We start from the raw sequence: 21,972 nt of genomic DNA, 5'->3' as shown, positions 1-21,972 counted from the left end.
TGTGAGGTGCAGTATCTGAACACTACTCTGGTAATGGGGTCCCCCCCAAGTGGATAAGATAAATGAATAAACCATAACCAACCCCTTGTGCCACTCACCTTCCCATTTTTACACACTTGCCAGCATGACTAACCTTTTCCATTTCTACCTCCAGAAGCTTTGTAATATAATTTAATTGGTATAAAATAGCACCCAAGCATTAGAATGTCTCTGCAACTAGTAGCTAGCTGGCCTTCCATTTCACTGAGCGAAGCCCTGGTTAGAGGGCAAAACAGAACTCTAGGTGCTCCAACTCTTCCTAAATGCCAAGCGAAAGGGTAATTAATGGATGGATCCCGTATGCTGTGAATCCAGGGGGTTGGCTTGGTCTTCTGTTTATTCTCATATGCCATGGGGTGTAGCATGCTGCATTTACATAAGAAAACATAAGAGCCCTGGCATGAGACATTTCTGTACATCTGTATGTCTTCAGGGGGTTGCATCTCTTTTCTGGACACCAGTGTTGTTTCGTTGATGCCTTTCTTCATGTGTAAAGAGAGAGGAGCAAAGGGCCCTAAGATATTGCACTCGGTTTTGCTTCACCTTGCAAGTAAAGCTCTGTGACATTTGATTGTTGTGGTTTGAAGGATCCGTAAAAAAAATTTTAATTCTGTTCCCCTTCATGTATTGGTTTTAATCCCCAAGTTACAACTGGAGTGCCAGATTTGAACAAGCCGAACAAACTTCAGCAGAAACGTCACCGTTTTGTGTGGAATGCCTGCGAAATGCAGTTTCACATGATTTCCACCCAAAACAATGATAGAAAACCTGCTGCAAATTTGAGCTTTGCAGCGGAAGTTTGGGCACAGGTCAGATTGCAGCCTACCATATCGCGTTTGTTAACATTACAGTCTAGTCTACAGCAACCTGGCCTTCTTGTAGGTATTGTATTATGGTGTCAAATCAAGTTGTTACCTCTTTCACAAATAGCTGTCAGGAAAAGCACCAATTATTTCATGTAGATATTTTAATTTTCTGCTTGGATTCACTGAGCAGCTGTGATTTCTCATCTTTGAACCGTTGGTTGGATTTGCATAAGGCCATTAAGGACTGTTAATGATGTTTATCACCAATACAGCTGCCATTTATATTAGTGTGGCATAAGTAAAATTAAAGATCACTAATATTAGTAATTATTATTGCTAGTGCAATTAACGATCCTGAAACTTATCAGCAAGATGATGATTTCTCAATGTACTGTATATTACCTCTGCAGAAACAAAACTAGAAGCACTAAAGCAAAGTTATCACAACTTTGCTTGCACTGAATGTTAGAACTGCTGCAATAAAACTGAATCTGAATGATTATCAAACTAAACAGCTCTTGTGCCAGCTACTGACCTGCCCGAAAGTGATTTGAAAAGTCTTGCATCTAACATTTTGTTCCACATTCTCTAGAAAAAGAGAGGATTTCAGGACAGGATTTAAGGCTTTTGCGTAATGCAATGATGCCGCGTTTTAACAGCATTTGCTTCTTCATGGGGGGATTTAGCTCCAGGGCCGGCTCCAGGGGTTTTGCCGCCCCAAGTAGCCAAAAAAAAAAAAAAGAAAAAATCTGCAATTGCGATCTGCGGCGATTCAGCCAGAGGTCCTTCGCTCCGAGCGGGAGCGAGGGACCCTCTGCCAAATTGCCGCCGAATACCTGGACGTGCCGCCCCTCTTGCTAAGCTGGTGCCTGGAGCCGGCCCTGTTTAGCTCTATCCTAAACCCATTTTAATATGGAGTTTGACAAGCTTCAGTGTCTATATGAAGGATTCTGTAGGGCTATACAGAGGGACACGTCCCCTGTGGGGTTCAGAATTCAGCTTTTCCTGAGCACTGCAGGTGGGAAAGGACAAATCTAGATTTACTGCCACGTAGATTGCAAGCTCTTTGGGGCATGGGGCCACCTTTTTGTTACGTGTTTGTACAGCAGGTGGCTCAGTGGGGTCTTGGGGCAGGACTGGAGGTACACCTCTACCCCGATATAACGCTGTCCTTGGGAGCCAAAAAATCTTTTCGCTTTATAGATGAAACGGTGTTATATCAAACTTGCTTTGATCTGCTGGAGTGCGCAGCCTCGCCCCCCCGGAGCACTGCTTTACCGCGTTATATCCGAATTCATGTTATATCAGGGTAGAGGCGTACTAGGCATTATGGTAATGTAACCCACACACCTCCTGGATCTGCTGTTCTGGCCCATCTAGTGGCACCGAGACCACTTAGATAGAGTTAAATGAGTCTGCCCTACAACCTTAGCTAACAGCCAGTTGGCTTTTAGCTCATGCGATAGAGGCTCATGCACTAAGCTCCAGAGGTCCCGGGTTTGATCCTCTTCTCTGACAACCGGGGTCTGTCGGCATTCCAGTAACACTAACGATAAATGGATTCTCCCATCCTTTCTTCTTTCCAAGGAGGCATGCAATTGTCACAGTTCCTTTCTCCCTTTCCATGGAGCTGTCCAGAGCAGAGCTCTGGTATTCAAGTTGCGCTCTACCTCTCCGAATTTGGCCCTGGGACAGATTAGTTTTGGTCTACCAGTAATTCAGATTTGGGACCGCATCCAGTGCCCACTGAAATTAATGGGAGTGTGTCCACTGGACTTTGGCTTGAGTCCTTAATGCGAAGTAGGGCCTTGTCTACCCTCAGAAATTGCACCGGTTTAACGCAATCAGTGTCTAAATCGATTTGGGTAACTCCGTGCAGCCCCCTAGCACAGACACTCTTAAATGGGTTGAGGAGCGACTAATATTAGAGTCACTTAATTCGATTTGTTAGGGCTTTAGGTGCTGATTGGTTGATATCACTTTCCATAGGACCCTAGGCTTTTCTTAGACGTCTTGTCAGTCAAGCGCCAGGCAAGCCCAACCCTGCCAGTCTGAGGCAGTAAGAGTATAGTCAGCTGTTTAATTAAAAACTTAAATACTGCTGCAATTCCAGGGGATTAGCAGATATCCACAGCAAATGCTGAGCGATAATACTACAGTATTCCCTTCCTAAAGGATGTGTGGACACACACTGTGGTTAATTTAACTATGCACTTAATGCAACTGCGTGGGCAAACAGTTCAGCAGGTGATTTTTTCCATGCAGTTACTCCATATTCATACAGTTGTGCTGTTGGGATATGCAGTCCTTTTGCCTCCAGTCACAGGACCACAAGTGCAATCAGCTGGCTCCCCCTCTGTTCAGAGAGCAGGCAGGTGGCTGGTTCTCAGCAAGATGCCCTCAGCTCTCAAACAAGTTTTCCTGACCCTCCTCTCTGTGTTTCCTCCACCCCAGCTCCAGGGTAGCTCTGGTCTGTTGACCCTCACGGCTTGTTGCAATGTCTATCTGTTTACATGGGCTGCTGCAGAGACTGGGGTTTGGATCTGCATGGGGAGAGGAATTCTGTGTGGTGTTGGACACTGAATTCTGCCGGCTGTTAGGAGGTACATGTGCTATTTAATTTTATTCTTGTCATTTCCACTGGGGTTGCCAACACCTTGGAGAGAGGTCCCTTCTTATTTAAATTAGACACACCTTTTAAATGGGCAACTGAGAACCTCATTTGACTTAAAATCTGGCCCAGAACTTTCATCTCAGTTCATTCCTCATGGCAACAGTGGCCAGTGATTAATCTTTTGACTTCCATCACTATGAAATCCTATTACAATATCCGAGGACTGATTAGCAGTTTCCATCAAGAATGTGAAGAAACATGACTGCCAGACATGTCACTGGGCCCAGAAAGCCATCTTCCACAGGGAGCTTCCTCTAGCTTTAAAGGGACTTCCCTGGTTCCTAGAATAGCTCAAACAAATCAGAAGTAGCGTGCAAGGACATTCCCAATTTATATCTTGCCACAGCTAATTAAAGAAACTGATACTGTGTGTGCTCCCTGCAAATTGCAGGGCATCGGAATGCTTGTAAATTACCATGGATAGCAAGCAATATGTCAGGCAGCACAGAAAACATTTAGAAACCTGATCTCGGCCTCCAGCTGTGTGGCACAGACACAACTTCACTGACTGCTCCCATGCAATTCAGACCAGAAAGGTAAAAGTGCAAAGAATGATCCAATCCTCTATGCTTCTGAGGTTCCTTTAGATCATTGTAATGCTTATTACGGGCTTATTAAGAGTACTGAACAGCTGAGGTAGCCATTCTAGCTCGCCCTCTTACCTTTCCTGTAGCCACTGCAGGGTGGATGTGTGGCACGATGGAGATCCTGCAGCAGCAAGCCTTTCAGTGTATCCCTTTCTGAACATCTCTAGTACACTTTCCTTCATCTTCTCTTAAGAGCCTGTTTGTTGATGCAATTATCTCTATATTTTTGCCTGCTATTAGCGGCGTGGAAGCGACTTGAATCTGGAATTTGTGTTAAAGAGCTATTCCATCATGGACAGTGGGAAAATATTATTATTTTATTTATTAAACATGTATAGTCCAGCAGCGCCTAGAGGACAACCAGATCACAGCCCCTTTATGTTAGACACTGTACAAAAGTATAGTAAATGATAAGACACACAAGTGAGCTAAGATGGGGATAGTGGGAGGTGAGATAACGTTCTTAGCCAGAATCAGAAGCAGTAATCAGCACCCACCTGCTATCCAATGGCATCTACTGGAATCAACCACTGTTCCTTTCACCACGTGGCAAGCTTTCTCTTGGTCATTTTCCTTGTATGTTTACAGCTGCTTCTGCATGCACTAGATCTCAGCTAGGGGAGCCCAGTAAACTAAGAGTTCTCTCTCAACTTGCTTTCATTCTTTCTCCTCCTACAAAGGGAAAATGTTAGCAGACTTCAAGACATTGTCCCTGTAGGGGCTCTGCATCAGGATGTGCATGTGCCCAGTCACTCTTGATCAGAGATTTTGTCAGCAGTGTCCAGTGCGTTTGAGGTCTTGACAGCAGTAATCAAAATAGGAAAGTCTTGACATGGGCTGGATGTAGTGTCTTCCTTTCTTGCTAATTAGTTCCTTTCTCCCCTCCCCTGCACATGCTGTCTGTTGCCTTGTGAGTATTTCTTTCCTGTATTGTAGTGTTCTTTTCAACGACCGAGCAGTCTAAAGCAGTGATACTCAGACAGAGGCATGCGAGCCACAGGTGACTCTTTAATGTGTCCGCTGCGACTCTTTGCAGCACATATTAAAACACCATGTGATTTAATTATTAACCAATCTAAATTATTAACTAATCAGGATGTGTTTACTATGTTATTAACCAATTGTAGTTGATAAAATAATAATACTTGGTTAATCATTTTGCTATGAGAATTTTATACATATAATTTTATATAATTTCCCCTGTCATACTGTTTAAAAGCAAATACATAGTACTATAATAAATGAAACAATGAATTCACACTACAATGGGTCTTTTGGGTAATGTTGATCACTAATTTCGCTTCTGAACCCCTGAGGTCTGAATATCACTGGTCTAAAAGGATCAAGATAAATAACTATGTTTTAAACACAAGAAAAGAAAAAAAATGGCATTTCCTGTTTTCCTTTTTCCAGAGTGTTTTCCTCTCCACGTCATTTCTATCCCTACTCTCACTGTCGCTCGCCAAAGATTTCTTCACCGAGGGACACGTGGTCATGCTGAGCCAGATATGGGTTTCAGGAGCATTTGCAATCAGTCCCCATAAGGCAACTTTTCCATGCTGCATGGACTGACATCTTGATGCTTATATTGCTTTGGTTACTATGGTTGCAGTGCACAACCTAAATGGCAACACCAAGAATTAAGTTGTCTCTTGGATACATTAAGATGTATGTGTCAGCGTGTGAAAGGTTTAAAAATGTAACTAACAGCCCTTCACATTTTCCACAGTAACTCTTGAGGGATTGACCGTAAAGAGACAAGGAGAGTGATATATTTTTAACTGAGCAATCTGTAATGTCATAGTTACAGTTCAGCTGAACCCTATAATGAAATTCTTCATCTCACAGAGAAATATAGGGCCAGAGTCTCTCCCCCATCCCAGTCCCATTGCACTGCTCCAGCAGCACAAAGGAAACTGAATTTGGCCATATATGGCCTGCTGAGAATTTTCCTGGGGGGTTCTCATCAGACATAAATCTGCTGTAACCTATGCCATCCCCACCCCCAACCCAGATGGAGGGGAATCTCGGCTTTACTTTGCAATAGCAGCATAGATGTGCCATGACCTATGTGAAACATGAACTCCTCGTACAAACTCAATTCCTTATATAGGTCCCACACAACTTGGCATCAGAAGCTAGGTTCCTTCCAGCTCTTAAAGCATCTCTAGTCTGCCATTGGGTACGCGTTTGTAATCCCATTTGAGATAATGTGATGCAGGGCAGAATCTGACCATCTGTGGGATAGCCTGGCTGTATACGAAGGTCGATTTTGACCTTCAGGATTGTTATTACATCCATGAGTCAGAAAAAAGCCAGCTTGAATTTCAGATTCCAATCTGAGATGGACCCATGAAGCTTACAGAAGGAGTTCACAGAAAAATTTACGTGAATCAGCTGATACAGGGTATTATCCTTATATAGTGATCATTCATTAAATGGAGGTTCCATGGCAACAAACAAACTTCTTTACTTGGGAAATGATAGAAATGTTACAACATCTCTAAGTAACGCGAATGATTATAGGGGTAAAATGTCCAGGCCTGATTCTGCCCACCCCAGCACACAGGATGATATACAGCATCATAAGGACAAAGTTAAATAGAATAAATGTAATTTTATAAAACACTTGTAAAAATGAAAAAACAAAATCAAATGAGGGATCCCAAGAAAATAGACCATCTAGGAGCCTAAATATGGATTGAGAAGCATACCTCTATGCACCTAAATCTGAGTAGTTCAATCATAACCTACAGACTTGCATAGAGAGAGACTCTCAACTGGTGTAAATCTAATCTGACCCACCGATCACATGGGCCTGATTCTCATTTCAAATATATGTTCTTTGCCTTCCATAGCTGCCTGGCCACATTGCGGGATGGGCTCGGGGAGGGCCAGGTGCGGGTTGGGGCGTGTGCCTCTCACAGAACACAGGGCTAAGCCAGCCCCACACAGGGCCTTCAGCGGTCTGAGCTGGGGCCAGCTCTAAGATGTGGGGTCTCAGCCCCACCCCCACTCCACCCCACCCCACCCCATTGACTGGAGAAATGGGAGGATAGCCAGCCCCTGTTAGAAGGTAAAGGACCCAACCTCTAGTCAGTTACAAAACAAGTGTTTAGGTCCTGCACCTTCCCCCACACATACACGCAGCACCCCAAACCACAACTTTAACAAACAGTGGCAGCAACTTTTGAACCAAAATATCAGAACTTTCTGACAGCCTTACGAATAACACAAGCGCTGTGTGGGTATATCTACATCACAGTGTAAGGTGTGATTGCAGCACAGGTAGGCCTACCCATGCTAGCTTGAATCTAGCCAGCACCGGTAATAGTAGCAGTGAAGATGTGACGGCACAGAATTCAGCGCAGGCTCGCAATCCGTGAATGCTCAGGGCTAAAGGGCGCAGATTGGGTGTAGGTTGCAGTTCCAAGGCCCCTTTATACTGCCTGAATTCGTGTAAATCAGAATCATGGCCGACATCTTCCAGAACGTTCCTTGGGCCAGCAGGCTGCAAAATGCTTTGTGTTCTAAGGGTTAATCGTTGACAATGTGGGCACACAGTTACACTTCAGTCTTCTGTGACAAGAAGGGTTTTTACAGATAATGAAAAGTGAAAATGAAGTTTCTTTTGGTTTGATTGAATTCTTGAAGAAACATGACTCGGGGATGTGGATGGAAACCATATTTTAGTAAAGGAATGTCTAGAAATTGAAAATAAGAGTTTAAGGAGACAGATTAGTTATGGGGCTGTGGAAAAAATAGTCACAGTTAAACTTTAGCTGATTGAAGAAGTTAACAACTGTATGAGAATTTGTCATTCACCCCATCAGTGCTCTTAATTAAGAGAGTCAAGAGCTAAATTAGGCTTCTGTCTTCATGGATCATGGTTGTCTCTCATGTATATATTTTAGTAATGTGTGTTCATTGTGTCCTGTACACAGAATCGTCACCTCTCACAATTTTAGTCATATTTTTAAGGCCAGAAGAGAGCATTAGAAAGATGCTGCCTCACCCAGAAGTGGGCAGGCAGAAAGCCAGACCATGTCTGTGGAGTAAAGACTTCCTCTAACAATGTCTATCAGAACTACCCCTGCGCTTGTACAGCGATGCCCCCACCTCCATCACAGACCTGTGTCTAATGGCACCATGTGGCCTTCGGAAGTTCAAAGAATCCCTTCTCACAGTTCTAAAACTGAATGCAACCACTTGAATGCAGTGGTCCCCATTTAAAGTCAATGTTTGCCAGCAATGACCACTGAGCGAGACAGGGAAATACTGCAGTGTGAAATAACTGTTGACAAATGTTGCTTTTTTCATGGCAGCCATTGTGCATGCATATTGCAGAGTTTTCCTAAGGAGACCTCAAAACAGAACATTTGCACTTGCTAGTCTTTATCTTGTGTTAGAGGTTTAAATAACCATCCAGTACATGTCCAAAGCTCAGGAGAATGGATGAACTAAGAAAGCTAAAATACTAATAGCTCAGTCAAAAATGTGAGAGCCTAGTGTTATAGGGATCATTCCACTGATTTTTGCCTTTGGACTGTAATTCTGATTGTAACAGAGTTATGCTGCTTTAAATGTAAGCCTTGCGAAAAGGAGATTCTGAGTATAAGACTTGGTGGTGTATCTGATCTTTCCCCAAGTATGTTCATCCAGTACGACCTAGCTAAAGAAAGGCTTTTCTGTTTCTGAGAAATATTATAAAAATATTTTCAATGACCTTGCACATGGTTTGAAAATGTGTGTATTGCTCGAGAATAGAATCTTACATTCAAACAACTTCTAAGGTAAGTAATCCCTATGCTAAGGACTTGATTTAGATATTTCCAGATTAACTCATTCAGTTGTTATTGTGTTGATATCATCTCATAACTTCTGAGTTGTTATGCTTCATTAGATCACCTAGTCTGATCACCTGTATAACATAGGCCAGAGAATTTCACCAAGTTACCCCTTCACTGAGCGCGATGATTTGTCTGACTGTTAAAAATGTGTGCCTTGTTTCTAACTGGAATTTATCTAGCTTTAATGTTTTAGGTGTCTTCTAATTTAACTCTGTAGCCAGGTACTTTGCAGACTTAATTAGGTTTAATTCAGAGACCGAGGCAGTCAATGACAAGCTAATATCCCTGCAAACTTAGCTCCCAATTCTGCAGCCTGCTCTCTGATGGAAAACAAACTGTTGCATCTCATGGAGCTCCATTGAAATCAATGAGATTCTATGTAGTCTGTATCTGTAGCAAATTTTCACTGTTACTCCATCCTATATACTAATATGTAGCACCTATAGATATTGTATACTGTGTTCATTTCATATACATGACTTTATTATCAGCAAATCATTGGTGGATGATATGAAGTTAGGAAGTATTGTCAATACAGAGGAGGATCAGAATATTATACAGGAATAGCTGGATGACCTTGAAGACCAGAGTCACAGAAATGAGATGAAATTCAATACTAAGGCCATGCACTTAGGATCTAATAATAAGAATTTCTCCCACAAGCTGGGGCAACAGAGGAGAAGACAGACCTGGGTGTGTTGGTGGAACACAGGATCACCATGAGCCACCAACATCATGCAATGGTGGAAAAGGCAAATAGGATCCTAGGATGTATCAGGCAAGGCATTTCCAGTAGAGATACAGAAGTACTAATGCCTTTTTATGTGGCACTGGTAAGATCTCAACTGGAATGCTGTGTACAGCTCTGGTCACCCATGTTCAGGAGAAATGAATTCAAACAAACAGATACAGAAGAGCTACTAGGATGACCAGAGGAATGGAGAGTTGATCTGATGAGACTGGAAAAACATGACTTGTTTAACCTAGCTAAAAGAAGGCTGATGGGGGGGAAATACGATTGCTCTCTATAAACACTACGGAAAGTGAGAGCTATTTAAGCTAAAAAAAAAATGTTGGCACAAGAACAAATAGACAGGGACAAACTGAGGCTGGAAATTAGAAGGTTGCTACCCATCAGAGGAATGAGGTTCTAGAACAGCCTCCTAATAGGAGTTGTAGGGGCAACAACTTAATTCATTTTAAGAGCAAGCTAGGCAAATTTATGAATGTGATTGTATGTCCTGATTGCTTGTGATGGTAGGTGGCAGGGCTCAACAGCCCTCGGTCTCACTTCCAGTTTACACCTTCTGTTCCTGAAAGCTCATATTTCAGGGTTTCAGCCAGACACCTGGAGAGGTCAAGATGGAATTCCTCCCCCCAGACATACAGCGTACTCTGTATTGGGTCTCCTTCCTCTGAATCATTAGAGATGGCCATGTTGGAGATGGGACCTGGACAGGGCCAGTGCTGTGAGGTGGCACCAAGCATTCTGTCCCTAGGGTGCTTGGCTGGCTGGTTCTCACTCACATGCTCAGAGTCTAAGTGGTTGCTAAGTGTGGGGTCAGGAAGGAATTTCTCCCTGTGTTAGGTTGGCAGTGACCTTGAGGGTGAGGGGGAGGTTTCAGCTTCCTTTGCAGCCAGGGGTGTAAATCACTTGTCAGGATTTATCTAGATGTATCTCATTCAGTCAGCTCCCTGCCACTGGGGGGACCTCTGGCATTGGTGCAACATAGTCCCTCGTATTCTTTGCCTGTGGCACATGATAGTGTAGTCTTCTTTGGGCTGTAACAGTTTGGTGTAATTTTGGTTGTTGGGTGGTGGTGGCCTGTGATATATAGGAGGTCAGACTAAATCATCTGGTGTTCTATTTGGCCTTAACCTCTGACTTTCATGACTTCTGTTTTCCTGTCCTACTCAAAGTCATAATACACAGTCCTATGAGAGTCTACTTAACTATCTAAGTGTGTAGGAAAAGTCATCTTCATATTGTATGGTACTACTTGCATATGTGACCATGCAATTCAAGACTAAATAGTACGAGATATGCACTAAGGGGCAAAGTTAAGGTTATGTTACTTTAGCATTTCCTGATTTTTCAGTGCTTAACTTTGCGACCATAACACAGTATTTTGTATGAGATTTCCTAAGTCTTTTTTTTTTAAAGAGAGAGACAGGGGTAATAAAAAAAGTAGGAAAAAAATAAGAAAAGAGAGTTTTGCTGTCCAGGACTTCAAACTCTGTTGGTTTGCAAAAGTTTGTGAAGAATGGTTGTGATTTTCAAAGTGTCTAAATGACTTTTAGAAGCACAGATCAGATTGACTGCCGCTGATAGTTGTGCTCCTGAATCCCATTGACTTTTGCTGTGCCTTGTGTGCCTAAATCACTTGCATCCTTTTGAAAATCCCATCCAGAGTGTGTAACTAGTTGACTGTTTTGCACCAATCGTGTGTGTCTGAAGGTGTTTGGCAACACACCACCAAAATGCCCAGCATGGTGCATTTTCAGAGATCTACAAAAGGCAGCTCCTCTCCACACTGCATTAGGAGCTGTGCTGCATCTCAGATGCATTGGAGCAAAACTCCTTTTGTGGGCTCTTCACAAAATGACAAGTAGACTTCCTCACAGGTCTCTTTTGAAGTTAATTGGTGAATACTTGGAGATCCTAGGGTGGGAGGTGCTTTCTGTACAGTATTGGTCTGCGTTTCTCAATCCATGGATCACCACCCAAAATTGGGGTGAGGAGGCAGAACATTTCAAAAGGTTCACGCAATGGCTCCGGTCCTGCCGGATTGGCTGGGCTCAGCTCCCTACTCTGGGTGTTGCCTTCTGCAGGGTTACAGCACCACTCAGATTTGGCCCAACCATCCCTCAGTCTGGAAGATGTGGGGCTAGGGAGCTGGGTCAAACTTGAGTGAGCGGCACTGTGAGCCCACGCACCAGGTCACAACTATGCTCACACAGATTTGGTCCAGCTACCCCCACACACAAGGGAGTTCAAGGCCAAATCTAAGCAGCACCTGCAACCACAGAGGCTGCAACACCCAGAGTGAGGGGCCGAGCCCAACCAGCCCTACAGGACTGGAACTGCAGGATTCGCTGCTGCGAGGAGACTGCAGGGTGGGATCTGCAACAAAGATGCCCAGGCCTCCCGCTGCGCCCCCTGGGGCCAGGACCCAACACCCCACCTCCAGTCTATTTACTGGCTTGCAACAGGCCCTCAAATGGGTCCTGAGCCCAAAAAGGTTGAGAAGCTCTCATGTAAATGGCTCTGCAGGCTGGGAGGCAGCAGAGAACCAGGGCCCCCTGCATCCTCCCAGTATTCTATCTGTATGCCTTTCCATTTAAAATATAAACATTCCCTGCATTTCCCCTTTAAAATCGGATATTGTGTGGTGCGGAGCCCATCACACAGGATGCCAAAAGCTCTCTCAGGGGGCTTGCAAAGTTTTTAACAGACGATCAATACCTCAAAGGATTGGGCACTCACTCCCTCTACCACCCACCCATCCTACAGGACTCTAGAACTGTGACTTTCTCCTAACCAAACGATTTGGGCCCAAGTTCTGCCTTCAGTTACAGCTATTAAAAAACCTACTGATGCACAGGGATGATTAGAGCTGCCTAGAAGTAACTGAGAGGAGAATGTGAGCCTGGATAAGCAATGCAAGTGCTGTCCATTACTATGACTTTGCCACCTTTAGGTGCCAGAGATTCAGTCTCACCTCTGGCCTTTCTGTGTCTCTGGACAGCGCTCTCAGAAACGCAATGCATTCCTAAACTTGGATTTCCCATGTCACGTGTTAATGTATGGGGCCAGCTTGCACTATGAAATGACAGTCCATCCTTTGACACAGAGAACTTGTGATGAGGAGAGCTTGGCTCACTCCTCCTTTTTGCATATTTTCTCAGGTGATTGCACTGTCATCATGGAGTCTGCTGCGAGATTCAACCTACTACACACTGTCTGTTGTTGCGCTCATTGTGGTAAGTTTTTGAAGGTTATTATGATGGTGCTTCTGCTCAGGAAACCTAAGTGTCTCCTATTGTCCTCATCAGGATTGTCACTGGGGACAGATTAAGACATAGGCACTATAATCTTGTACCGTGGCTCCAAGAGTCATGTCACAGCCAAACATCTTTTTTTTTTAAAAAAAAGGCTGCTTCTAGCCTTCCTGGTTGCAGAGGAAAGCTTAAAAATGCAACACAGGTGTATTGATACAGCAGTGCTCGCTTGAGTCTGCAGAGAGCATGAAACAATAGCTCTGAGAGGAGTGAACAGCCTTATTCATCTCAATGGGGTGGTAACTCTGAAACCCACAGTACATCTATACTGCAGCTGGGAGAGAGCCTCCCAGCCCAGGTAGACAGACTTGTGCTAGTGGGGCTCACATTAGCCCACTGAAAATTGCTGTGTGGATGTTGTGTCACCAGTGGAGGCTCAGGCTTGCCACCCAAGCTTGGACCCTTCATGCCCCCAGAAATGCACGAGCACAGTTCCCGCTAGCACAAGTTGGTCTACCCAGGCTGGGAGGCTTGCTTCCCACTGCAGTGTAGACATACTCCCAGAGCTCGGGCCTCCAGTCAGGCCATGGAGTGGGTGCGTAGTCCTGATTTGTTTCCCTATGTGGGGAGAGGATGGAAGGATCAGTGCATTTCCTACCTCAAATTTGAGTCATTTCCCCCCCCCATCCCCTTGGTCCTCTGGCTCTGCTACCAGGAAGCCCTCCATACTCAAGAAGGGACATGCTTTGCCCCTGTGGGAAGGAAATCAATTCATGAATACAAAACGTTACTATGCGTCATATACATGCACACAGACTCATGGGATTTAGTGGGTACTAGTGCCAGACCCTACTGGTGAGGTTGCAAGATGATTTCATTGATAACACCTTGTGACCAATCGTTATAATTCTCCAAAATATTTAGCAGTTGTGAAAATCAGGCCACTTGTATAGCACCCTAACCATGGATTTAGAAGCCAGTGGCCTGGTTATCAACTATGCTCCCTGTTCAGCTCCCATCATGTGCTGTGGGAAGTGTAGGTGCTCAGAATGGCTGAAAATCAGGCCACAAATGGAAACAATGCTAGCATAAAATTGAAATGTGAAAACGACAGCACTTAAATGGCACATTTTCATCCAAACTCGCACAAAGTCAGGAAATGCAAAGGCTACATTTCCCAGAGCAAAGCTGCATGTTGCATAAATGTTGTTTTCATCTATACATTACTGTCGTCTTGGATACATTGCCTAAAATAAATGATTCTCTACTAAATAGGGGAAAGAGAGAGCGAAGTCTTCTTGTGTTCACTTTAATACATTTGTAAGGTCAAGTTGTGGTGAGAAGATGAACGGTTGCAATTCCAGAATTTGTGTGACTGTAACTAGGCAACATTAAAGTTTCCTGGCTGTAGTTTGCCGTTAGCATGTGTGTGCCTGCATACTGGGTACATATTCCATGTGCATAGCTAGTCCCTCCCCCTGAGACTTCCAGCAAAGAGTTTGCCTCAACTTGTTTGTGCTTTGTAATCTCAACACTGCAAGGTCAGCCTTCTGCAATGTATGAAAAATAGCTTGTCTTCAATCTAATTCATACCTCCACACCCAGGCAAGAATAAAAGCAATGTAATTGACAGCAATGATGTGTGAAACCAACAAAGGCTGCTTTGTTACTTCCAGGGCTTGAGAATAATGAAGCACGAGAAAGTGGCTTTTTGAACAATAAACCAACAACCCCATATATTGTAAAAAATTACCTCCCAAGGGCAGAAAGGCACATATGTAACATCCCAGCCGTTCCATTTATTTATTTGTTTATTTTTCATCCAAAGGAAGTGTGGCTATCAAAAGCCGCTTTGCTTCTAACCTCATAGTGTTTAGATTTTGTGTTTCATTTGCAGAACAGCTGCAAATCAGTCAGGGGAAGGGGATGGGGGTTTTTTGTTTGTCTTTTTTTTAAAAAACTTTCCAGTGATCTTTCTGCTCACAGGGCTTGGCAGCTTTATTTTTGGATGTTTCTCGGCATCCTAACAGTGGCCTCATACAATCATACCTTTTTGTGTCATATCTAGCATATTCCTTAAACTAAGTATATAGCAAGAAACTACACTACGAAATTAGGTCACATTTATAGAAGTCAATTTTTTAGAAATCGATTTTATACAATCGATTGTGTGTGTCCCCACTTGAGACCATTAAGACCATTAACTCGTCAGAGTGCATCCACAGTACTGAGGCTAGCATTGACTTCTGGAGCATTGCACTGTGGGTAGCTATGCCACAGTTCCTGCAGTCTCTGCCGCCCATTGGAATTCTGGGTTGAGATCCCAATGTCTGATGGGTCAAAAACATTGTCACGGGTGGTTCTGTGTACATGTCGTCAGGCCCCCACTCCCTTCCTCCCTCCGTGAAAGCAACGGCAGACAATCATTTCGAGCCTTTTTTCCTGGGTTACCCATGCAGATGCCATACCACGGCAAGCATGGAGCCCGCTAAGCTCACCATCACCGTACATCTCCTGGGTGCTGGCAAACATGGGACTGCATTGCTACACAGCAGTAGCTCATTGCCTTTTGGCAGCCAGCAGTGCATTACAACTGGTAGTGGTTTGAGCATTGGCCTGCTAAACCCAGGGTTGTGAGTTCAGTCCTTGAGGGGGCCATTTAGGGATTTGGGGATTGGTCCTGCTTTAAGCAGGGGTTTGGACTAGATGATCTCCTGAGGTCCCTTCCAACCCTAATAATCTATGATTCCGTTGTTGTCTCCTGAGTGTTCTTTTAGCCGACCTCAGTGAGGTCGGTCAGGGGCACCTGGGCAGACATGGCTGCTCCTGGCAGACCTTGGTGAGGTCTGTCAGGAGCGCCTGGACGTAAATGGGAGTGTCTCCAGGTCATTCTCTTTTTAAGTTTTGTCTCATGGAGACCTACTGCACCGTCTTCTGATGAGCAGCCAGGAGATGACGATGGCTAGCAGTCGTACTGCACTGTCTGCTGCCAGCCTAAGATGTATAAGAGAGATGGAGTGGATCAAAATAAGGGAGAGACCAGATTTGTTTTGGATTCATTTGTATTAATTTGCTCCCCCCTCTCTCCTTCTGAATAATGGGGGGAGAGCTAGCTCAGTGGTTTGAGCATTGGCCTGCTAAACCCAGGGTTTTGAGTTCAATCCCTGAGGGGGTCATTCTATACGACAGTGGTGTGTGTTTTTCCTTGATTCAAACCCACCCTCTTTGTTGATTTTAATTCCCTGTAAGCCAACCCTATAAGCCATGTCATCAGTCGCCCCTCCCTCCATCAGAGCAACAGCAGACAATCGTTTTGCGCCTTTTTTCAACACGGACGCTATAGGACAGCAAGCATGAAGCCCGCTCGGATCACCGCAGCAATTATGAGCACTGTAAACACCACATGCATTATCCTGCAGTATATGCAGAACCAGAATCTGCAAAAGCAAAACCAGGTGAGGAGGTGATGGCAGTGCGGTGACGAGAGTGATGAGGACATGGACACAGACGTCTCTCAAAGTACGGGCCCCGGCAATGTGCATATCATGGTGTTAATGTGGCAGGTTCATGCTGTGGAATGCCGATTCTGGGCCCGGGAAACAAGCACAGACAGGTGGGACCGCATAGTGTTGCATTTCTGGGATGATTCCCAGTGGCTGCGAAACTTTCACATGCTTAAGGCACTTTCATAGCACTTTGTGACTTGCTTTCCCCTGCCCTGAAGCGCAAGAATATCAGGATGAGAGCAGCCCTCACAGTTCACAGGTGAGTGGCAATAGCCCTATGGAAACTTGCAATGCCAGACAGGTATCGGTCAGTCGAGCATCAGTTTGGAGTGGGCAAATCTACTGTGGGGGCTGCTGTGATCCAAGCAGCCAACGCAATCAAAGAGCTGCTGCTATCAAGGGTAGTGACTCTGGGAAATGTGCAGGTCAGAGTGGATGGCTTTGCTGCAGTGGGATTCCCTAACTGTGGTGTGGCAATAGTTGGAACCCATATCCCTATCTTGGCACTGGAGCACCAAGACAGCAAGTACATCAACCGAAAGGGGTACTTTTCAATGGTGCTGCAAGCACTGGTGGATCACAAGGGATGTTTCACCAACATCAACGTGGGATGGCCGGGAAAGGTACATGACACTCACATCTTCAGGAACTCTGGTCTGTTTCAAAAGCTGCAGCAAGGGACTTTCGTCTCAGACCAGAAAATAACTGTTGGGGATGTTGAAATTCCTATAGTTATCCTTGGGGGCCCAGCGTACCCTTTAATGCCATGGCTCATGAAGCCATACACAGGCAGCCTGGACAATAGTCAGGAGCTGTTCAACTATAGGCTGAGCAAGTGCAGAATGGTGGTAGAATGCGCATTTGAATATTTAAAAGCGCGCTGGCGCAGTTTACTGACTTGGATAGACCTCAGTGAAACCAATATTCCCATTGTTATTACAGCTTGCTGTGTGCTTCACAATATCTGTGAGAGTAAGGGGGGACATTTATGGTGGGGTGGGAGGTTGAGGCAAATCGCCTGGCAGCTGATTACACGCAGCCAGACACCAGGGTGGTTAGCAGAGTACAGGAGGGTGTGGTGCACATCAGAGAAGCTTTGAAAACCAGTTTCATGACTGGCCAGGCTACGGTGTGAACGTTCTGTTTGTTTCTCCTTGATGACACCCCCCCCATGGTTCACTCTGCTTCCCTGTAAGCTAGCCATCCTCTCCTCCCCCCTTCGATCACCGCTTGAAGAGGCAATAAAGTCATTGTTGCTTCATATTCATGCATTCTTTCTTAATTCATCACACAAATAGGGGAATAACTGCCACCCGGGAGGGGTGGAGGAGGAGGGAAGCACCAGGCGGGGTGGGGAAGAAGGGAAGGACAAGGCCATACCGCACTTTAAAATTTATTGAATGCCAGTTTTCTATTGCTTGAGCAATCCTCTGGGGTGGAGTGGTTGGGTGCCCAGAGGCCCCCCATCGCATTCTTGGGCGTCTGGGTGAGGAGGCTATGGAACTTGGGGAGGAGGGCGGTTGGTTACAGAGGGGCTGTAGCAGTGGTCTGTACTCGTGCTGCCTTTCCTGAACCTTAACCATACGCCGGACCATATCAGTTTGTTCCTCTAGTAGCCTCAGCATTGCCTCTTGCCTTCTGTCTGCAAGCTGACGCCACCTATCATCTTCAGCCCACTACGTATTATCTTCAGCCCGTCACCTGTCCTCGCATTCATATTGTGCTTTCCTGGACTCTGACATTGTCTGCCTCCACGCATTCTGCTAGGCCCTTTCAGTGTGGGAGGACTGCATGAGCTCAGAGAACATTTCATCGAGAGTGCGTTTTTTCCGCCTTCTAATCTTCGCTAGCCTCTGGGAAGAAGAAGATACTGTGAGCATTGAAACATTTGCAGCTGGTGGAGGAAAAAAAAGGGAGAGTGGTATTTAAAAAGACACATTTTAGAAAACAGTGGATAGACTCTCTCATGGTAAACCTTGCTGTTAACATTACAGAACACATGTGCATTCGATACAAGGTCACATTTTGCCTCTTTTGGGGTATGCCGGTTTGGTGTGAGAGATCACTCGCACAGGGCAGGGCAACAGAATTTGGCTTGCAGGCAGCCATGGTAAGACACTGTCTTTTGGCTTCTTTAACCTTCATAATGTCTGGGAATGGTTTCAAACAGCAGTGCCCTCATTTCCCATACCAAGCAGCCATTGGGTTGGCCATTTAAAATGGACTGGCAATTTAAAAGGAAGGGCTGTGGTTTTCGGGTTAACGTGCAGCACAAACCCAACTAACCCCCCCACACACACACCCAATTCTCTGGGATGATCACTTCACCCCTCCCTCCACTGCGTGGCTAACAGCGGGGAACGTTTCTGTTCAGCCACAGGCAAACAGCCCAGCAGGAACAGGCATCTCTGAATGTCCCATTAATAAAATCACCCTCTTTCAACCAGATGACCAGGAATGATATCACTCTCCTGAGGAGAACACAGAGAGATAAAGAACGATGCTGTTTGAATGCCAGCAAACACCGGGACCATACGCTGTGTTATGCAATGATTCTAGACTACGTACTGCTGGCATGGTGTGGTAAAGTGTCCTGCCATGGAGAATGGAATAAGGCTGCCCTCCCCAGAAGCGTTTTGCAAAGGCTTTGGGAGACATCCAGGAAAGCTTTATGGAGATGTCCCTGGAGGATTTCCGCTCCATCCCCAGACACATTAACAGACTTTCCAGTAGCTGTACTGGCCACGAATGCCAGGGCAAATTAATCATTAAACACGCTTGCTTTTAAACCGTTTATAATATTTACAAAGGTACACTCACCAGAAGTCCCTTGTCTGCCTGGCGCATCCAGGAGGCAGCCTTGGGTGTGTTTGTGGGGTACTGGCTCCAGAGTGAGAAACAGTTCCTGGCTTCTCCACTTGCTTGCTGTGAACTATCTTCAACCTTCTCATCATCAACTTCCTTGTCCCCAAAACCCACATCCCTGTTGCGTGGTACTCCATTGATGGAGTCAAAGCACAGGGTTGGGGTAGTGGTGGCTGCACCGCCTAGAATGGCATGCAGCTCATCATAGAAGCGGCATGTCTGGGGCTCTGACCCGGAGTGGCCATTTGTCTCTCTGTTTTTTTGGGAGGCTTCTCTCAGCTCCTGAAGTTTCACGTGGCACTGCTGCAGGTCTCTGTTATAGCCTCTGTCCTTCATGCTCTTGGAGATTTTTTCAAATGTTTGGGCATTTCATCTTTTGAAACGGAGTTCTAACAGCACAGATTCGTCTCCTCATACAGCGATCAGATCCCGTATCGCCCGTTCGGTCCATGCTGGAGCTCTTTTGCGATTCTGGGACTCCATCATGGTCACCTCTGCTGATGATATTTGCACTTACCTGCAGATTGCCACTCTGGCCAAACAGGAAATGAGATTCAAAAGTTCGTGGGCCTTTTCCTGTCTACTTAGCCAGTGCATCTGAGTTGAGAGCGCTGTCCAGAGTGGTCACAATGGAGCACTCTGGGATAACTTCTGGAGGCCAGTACCGTCGAATTGCAACTACACTATCCCCATACTACCCCAAATTTGACCCAGCAAGGTCGATTTCAGCGCTAATCCTCTCGTCGCAGGAGGAGTACAGAAATCGATTTTAAGAGCCCTTTATGTCGAAAAAAACAGTAGCGTCGTGTGGACAGGTGCAGGGTTAAATCGATGTAACCCTGCTAAATTTGACCTAAACTCATAGTGTAGACCAGGGCTCAAACAGATCATTAAACAGAACTCTCTGGTACCTGTAAACAAGGTATATATTACTTTTTCTTTCTGATTTCTTATCTCTTCCCTCACAAATATCTTCCATGGAGGGCTATTCTTCACGGCTACAGAACTACAAAAGTTCTGTTCCTTGGGATCTTCTCTTCAAAGGGCTAGGATATTATCATTCCTTCCTGGGCCTCAGGTTAAATTCTGTACCTTTGCCCAGAGTCAAGCCTGATCCTTGGCAGCTCCTTGCTATCAATAGGGCTATGTCAATTACCATTTGTTAAATGCACGTAAAGGGGAATGGGGAGAAACGAAAAATAGTTAAAATATTTGACATCTGCTTGACATTTTCTCCAGTGGCATTAAAAGACCTTGTTAGGTCTGTGATAGACCCAGGCCAGTTGGGAACAGCAGAGTAGTAGAAGGGAGATATCCTGGCCACTGGATTAACAGTTTTCTATTCCCTGAGTGACCAGAGCAGGGGCTGCTCCAGGCTAATGAGAACACCTGACTCCAATTAACCTGCTAAGAGTCAGGTGAGGCTGTTAAGCATCTGACTCTAATTACGGCCCCTCTGATGCTATAAAAGGGCTCACTCCAGTCAGGCCAGAGGGGAGGAAGTGCGTGTGAGGAACTGGGAGCAAGAAGCATGCAAGAAGCTGAGAGTGAGTAGGCATAGTGCTGGAGGACTGAGAAGTACAAGCGTTATCAGACATCAGGAGGAAGGTCCGGTGGTGAGGACAAAGAAGGTGTTGGGAGGAGGCCATGGGGAAGTAGCCCAGGGAGTTGTAGCTGTCGCGCAACTCTACCAGGAGGCAGTATAGACAGCTGCAGTCCACAGGGCCCTGGGCTGGAACCCAGAGTAGAGGGCGGGCCTGAGTTCCCCGCAAACCTCCCAACTCCTGATCAAACACAGAAGGAATTGATCTGGACAGTGGTTTCTACCAGAGGGGAAGGTCTCTGGGCTGTTTCCTGACCCACAGGGTGAATCTGTGAGGCGAGCAAATCCGCCAATAAGCGCAGGACCCACCAAGGTAGAGGAGGAACTTTGTCACAGGTCAAACAGAGTCAGATTTCAGAGGCAGCACTTGTTTGGTTCTTAAAATACATAGCCTGCCTTCCTCCCCTCTGAGACCCCACTTCTACCTAGAGACAACCACCTGACAAAGAATACACCATCACCTTAACTCTGCCCCACAAGGGATGCTGGCTTTCCAAACCCCCATACCTCAGAAGCGAGTGGGTGCTGCCCTGGAACTATACCAAAGGGACACCCACTGTTCTGTGCTGATGGGTGAATGGAAAAAGGGGATGTCCTGTTAGGTAGCTTAACTTTTCATTTCTTTGCTTTTGAGGTTTTGCATCAGGTTAGTTACACATGCAGCACTCTTAAGCGCGCCATCCTGTAATGTTTAATGCCTGAATTTTAAATAGTATCACTCAATTGCAGAGGAACATGGAAACCTCCTTAGCGTAAACTCCCAGGGTGAAATTCTGGCCCACGGAAGTAAAAGGCAAAACTTCCATTTACTTCAGCAAGATGAGGATTTCACACACACCCCCAGTCTTTAGAGGCTGTTCCAGTTCAGTGCTGTGCTCCCGACTTGAAATCGTACCGATCATAAATTGTACTTGTGTAGCACCTTCCTGTCGCAAGGCACGTACCTGCTGGAATGAGTTCAGCCTCAGCACGCTCCTGTGAGATGAGCTAAGACAATGCATTGTCTTCAGGACCATGCCCACGCAAGATGAGTTAAGGAC

At 45.4% G+C, this 21,972-nt stretch overlaps 1 protein-coding gene across 2 annotated transcripts in view; it reads left to right on the top strand.

Annotated features, from left to right (window-relative positions):
• The window catches only part of LOC127049906 (sodium/potassium/calcium exchanger 3-like), a 500,507-nt gene that overhangs the window by 277,573 nt on the left and 200,962 nt on the right, over positions 1-21,972 (top strand). For both annotated transcript variants that reach the window (XM_050951276.1, XM_050951284.1), the window contains exon 7: positions 12,866-12,940. In XM_050951276.1, the coding sequence (XP_050807233.1) occupies positions 12,866-12,940 (75 nt within the window). The remainder of the gene's footprint in view (positions 1-12,865; positions 12,941-21,972) is intronic.

Source organism: Gopherus flavomarginatus, chromosome 4, assembly GCF_025201925.1.
Source record: "Gopherus flavomarginatus isolate rGopFla2 chromosome 4, rGopFla2.mat.asm, whole genome shotgun sequence".
NCBI lineage: Eukaryota > Metazoa > Chordata > Testudines > Testudinidae > Gopherus > Gopherus flavomarginatus.
This window is presented reverse-complemented; position numbering and strand designations above follow the sequence as displayed.